We start from the raw sequence: 4,377 nt of genomic DNA, 5'->3' as shown, positions 1-4,377 counted from the left end.
ATGGACAGACCCCACATAGAGCCCCCCCCCCCCCCCCAGCATCACCAGCACAGGGTCATTGGGAGCCAGTGGTTGCCTTTATTGAGGGCAGCAGGGGCCATGCGGCCCCATGTGGCCAATGGAGAGCACCCACATCCATGTCCCATGTGGAGCACCCACATCCACGTCCACGTCCCATGTTCCATGTCCCATGTGGAGCACCGACATCCATGTCCATGCCCCATGTGCAGCATCCATGCCCATGCTCCATGTCCCAAATCCATGTCCATGTTCCATGTCCCATCTGCAGCATCCATGTCCATGTCCCATGTGGAGCACCCACATCCATGTCCATGTCCCACATCCCATGTCCTATGTTCAATGTCCCATGTGCTGCATCCATGTTCCATGTCCCATGTTCCATGTTCCATGTCTCATGTGCAGCACCCACGTGTTCAGTGTCCCAAGTGGAGCATCCATGTCCATGTCCCATGTGGAGCACTGACATCCATGTCCATGTCCCATGTTCCAAGTCCCATGTGGAGCACCCACCTCCATGTCCCATGTGCAGCATCCATGTCCATGTCCCATGTTCCATCTGCAGCATCCATGTTCCATGTCCCATGTGGAGCACCCACATCCACGTCCATGTCCCATGTTCCATGTGCAGCATCCATGTCCCACGTTCCATGTCCCATGTGCAGCATCCATGTCCATGTCCCATGTTCCATCTGCAGCATCCATGTCCCATGTGCAGCACCCACCTCCATGCCCATGTCCCATGTCCCATGTGCAGCATCCATGTCCATGTCCCATGTTTCATCTGCAGCATCCATGTCCCATGTGGAGCACTGACATCCATGTCCATGTCCATGTCTCATGTGCAGCACTGACATCCATGCCCATGTCCCATGTGCAGCACCCACCTCCATGTCCATGTCCCATGTTCCATCTGCAGCACCCATGTCCATGCCCATGCCCATGTCCCATGTTCAATGTCCCATGTGGAGCACTGACATCCATGTCCATGTCCCACGTGCAGCACCCACCTCCATGCCCGTGCCCGTGCTCAGCAGCGCCGGGGGGATCCGGGGTAGCGCTGGCCCAGGTCGGCGCGGAAGCGGCGGAAGAGGAGGCGGTTCCGGTGCTGCTCCGCGCCGCGGCCCCCGTGGAAGCCCGAGGCCTCCTTGAAGCCGCCGTGAACCACGAAGGCCCCGTCCAGCACCGCGAAACGGAACCCGGCCACGTGCAGCTCGCACGCCTGGGGGGAGAGCGGGCACGGAGCCCCACAGAGCCCTATAGCGCCCATTGAGGCTCCTATAGCCCCATAGAGCCCTTCTATAGCACCCACATAGCCCTTCTATAGCCCCATATAGCCCTTCTATAGCACCCATAGAGCCCTTCTATAGCTCCATATAGCCCTTCCATAGCCCCATATAGGCCTTCTCTAGCCCCATATAGCCCTTCCATAGCCCCATATAGCCCTTCTATAGCCCCATACAGCCCTTCTATAGCACCCAGAGACTTCTATAGCACCCATAGAGACTTCTATAGCCCCATATAGCCCTTCTATAGCCCCATATAGACTTGTATAGCACCCAGAGACCCCTATAGCACCCAGAGACCCCTATAGCACCCATACAGACTTCTATAGCACTCAGAGACCCCTATAGCACCCATATAGACCACCCTATGGTCCCCATGCCCCCCCATAGCACCCACAGTCCCCATGGCCACCCTATGGTCCCCATGGTCCCCCCCCCCAGCACCCACAGTCCCCATGGCCCCCCCCACAGGACCCACAGCCCCCATGGCCACCCTATGGTCCCCATGGCCCCCCCCCAGCACCCACAGTCCCATGGCCACCCTATGGTCCCCATGGCCACCCTATGGTCCCCATGGTCCCCAAAAGGCACCCACAGCCCCCATGGCCACCCTATGGTCCCCATGCCCCCCCCCCCAGCACCCACAGCCCCCATGGCCACCCTATGGTCCCCATGCCCCCCCATAGCACCCACAGTCCCCATGGCCACCCTATGGTCCCCATGCCCCCCCCCCAGCACTCACAGTCCCCATGGCCACCCTATGGTCCCCATGGCCACCCCACAGCCCCGACAGCCCCCATGGCCACCCTATGGTCCCCATGGCCACCCCACAGCCCCGACAGCCCCCATGGCCACCCTATGGTCCCCATGGCCACCCCACAGCACCCACAGCCCCCATGGCCACCCCATAGCCCCCCGAGCACCCCCCATCACCTGGCTGATGCGGTTGAAGCCGTACTGCAGGAAGCGCTCATCGAAGGGGGGGACGCCGTGGGCCGGCCCCACATAAAAGGGCTCCCATGGGTCACGCCATGGGGCTTCATAGGCCACCCGCAGGTGTGGGGTGGGCGGCAGCGCCCACCAGCGCCCATAGTCCGTGGGTGCCTGGCACCGGGGGCACAGCGCCCCATAGAAGGGCCGAGCATCCCCCGTGCCCCATAGACGCCGCAGCTCTGCCTTCGTCCCCGGTATCGGGGTACCCAAACGCACCTCAAAGGCTGGGAGCACGAAGAGCACCTGGGTCCAGGGTGGATGTGAGGGACCTGGGGCATTGGGGTCCTCTGGGATATTGGGGTGCTTGGGGATATTGGGGTCCCCTAGGGTGCTGGGGACCTCCAAAGCTTTGGGGACATTGGGGTCCCCTAGGGTGCTGGGGACCTCCAAAGCTTTGGGGTCCTTTAGGATGCTGGGGACCTCCAAGGCTTTGGGGTCCTCTGGGATGTTGGGGTCCCTTAGGATGCTGGGGACCTCCAAAGCTTTGGGGTCCTTGGGGATATTGGGGTCCTTTAGGATGCTGGGGACCTCCAAAGCTTTGGGGTCCTTGGGGATATTGGGGTCCTTTAGGATGCTGGGGACCTCCAAGGCTTTGGGGTCCTTTAGGATGTTGGGGTCTTCCAAGGCATTGGGGTCCTTTAAGATGTTGGGGTCCCTTAGAACACTGGGGTCCCTTGGGACATTGGGGTCCTTTAGAACACTGGGGCCCTTTAGGACATTGAGGTCCCTTGGGACATTGGGGACCTCCAAGACACTGGGGACCCCCGGGTCATGGAAGCCTTTGGGGACCCCCAGGACATCATTGGGGCTCCCCACCCTATTGGGGACTCCCAGGGTGTCGAGCCCCTGATGCTCATTGGGGACCCCAAAACCCTGGTGGGGGGGATCCAGGGCGTTGCGGACCCCTTTGATGCCATCAGATGCCCTCAATAATGGGGTGTCCCCCCCATCTCCCCACAATGGGGGTCCCCCCCCTCTCAGCGCCCTCAGGAACCCCTCCCGCAGCCCCCGGCTGGGGACCACATCCGCATCCAGCAGCAGCACAAAGCGGCTCCCCATAGGGCTGGGGGGGCCGGGACCCCCATTGTCCCCCCCAAACCCCCCCCCCGTGGCCGCCCCTGCCCAGGCCAGGTTCCTCAGGAGGTTCCCTGGGTACGGCACCCCCAAAGTGTAACTGGGGGGGTCCGCGGCCGCCACGCGCCCCAGAGCCCCCCTGCACCCCCCCGGCGCTGCGGGACCCCGAGATGGGGAAAGGGGGGGCGTTAGGATGGGGGGGGGCTCCGCCGCCCCCAGCACCACGTGGAGCCGAAGGCGCCCCCGGAGCCCCCGGCAGGGCCCCCCCATTGCCCGCAGGAGCTGCCCCAGCCCCGCACGGGGGACCCCGAAAACTGCGACCGAGAGGGGCCCCCCCCATCTGCCCCCTTCCAGCGCCCCCCCCAGCGCCGCCGCCGCCCGCCCCGGGGTCCCGTGCGTGGCCAGGACCAAGTCCGGGGGGGACGCCCAGGACGGGGGGGGGGCCCCAACACATCCCGGTACAACCGGAACGTTCCGGAAGCGTCCAGAACCCCCCTGGGGGGGGGCAGAGGTTTAAAGGGGGGGGGGCGGCGGCGGGGGGGGGCGGGGGGGGGCAGCGCTCGCAGGTAAAGGGTCTGCAGCAGCGCCAGCCCCCCCAGGAGCCACGCGCAGCCCCCCAAGAGCCGCCCTCGGCCCATGGCGTGCGGGCCCCCCCCCCCCCCCCCAAACTGGGGATACTGGGAGGGGGGCACTGGGAAGGAGCCAATGGGAGTGGGGAGGGGAGGGGGGGGGTGGCTGGGGGATGCTGGGCGTTACTGGTGCGCTGCTGGGGGACACTGGGGTCTGGATGAGGTCAATGGGACCAGTCCGGGGCGGGCACTGGGATTGGTGCTGAGCATGGACCAGTACGGCATGCTGGGAGCACTATGGGATCACTGGGACCAATACGGGGGTGCTAGGATCAGTATGGGGGTGCTAGGACCAGTATGGGATCACTGGGACCAGTAAGGGGGTTACTGGGACCAGTATGGGGGTGCTATGACCAGTATGGGGTTATTGGGACCAG

The 4,377-nt window shown here is 63.9% G+C and overlaps 1 protein-coding gene across 1 annotated transcript; it reads right to left on the bottom strand.

Annotated features, from left to right (window-relative positions):
• Positions 1–1,048: 1,048 nt before the first annotated feature.
• B4GAT1 (beta-1,4-glucuronyltransferase 1) lies at positions 1,049–4,052 on the bottom strand. The gene is given in 5 exon segments (XM_061348623.1): positions 1,049–1,240; positions 2,238–2,582; positions 2,880–3,005; positions 3,042–3,800; positions 3,803–4,052. Coding segments are annotated over 5 exon segments (1,629 nt in total). The 5' UTR covers positions 4,010–4,052.
• Between the last annotated feature and the right edge of the window lie 325 nt (positions 4,053–4,377).

Source organism: Neopsephotus bourkii, unplaced genomic scaffold (genome assembly GCF_033783945.1).
Source record: "Neopsephotus bourkii isolate Nb327-2 ecotype Australia unplaced genomic scaffold, CSIRO-AGI_Nbou_v1 NB_365, whole genome shotgun sequence".
In the NCBI taxonomy this organism is placed as follows: domain Eukaryota; kingdom Metazoa; phylum Chordata; class Aves; order Psittaciformes; family Psittacidae; genus Neopsephotus; species Neopsephotus bourkii.
This window is presented reverse-complemented; position numbering and strand designations above follow the sequence as displayed.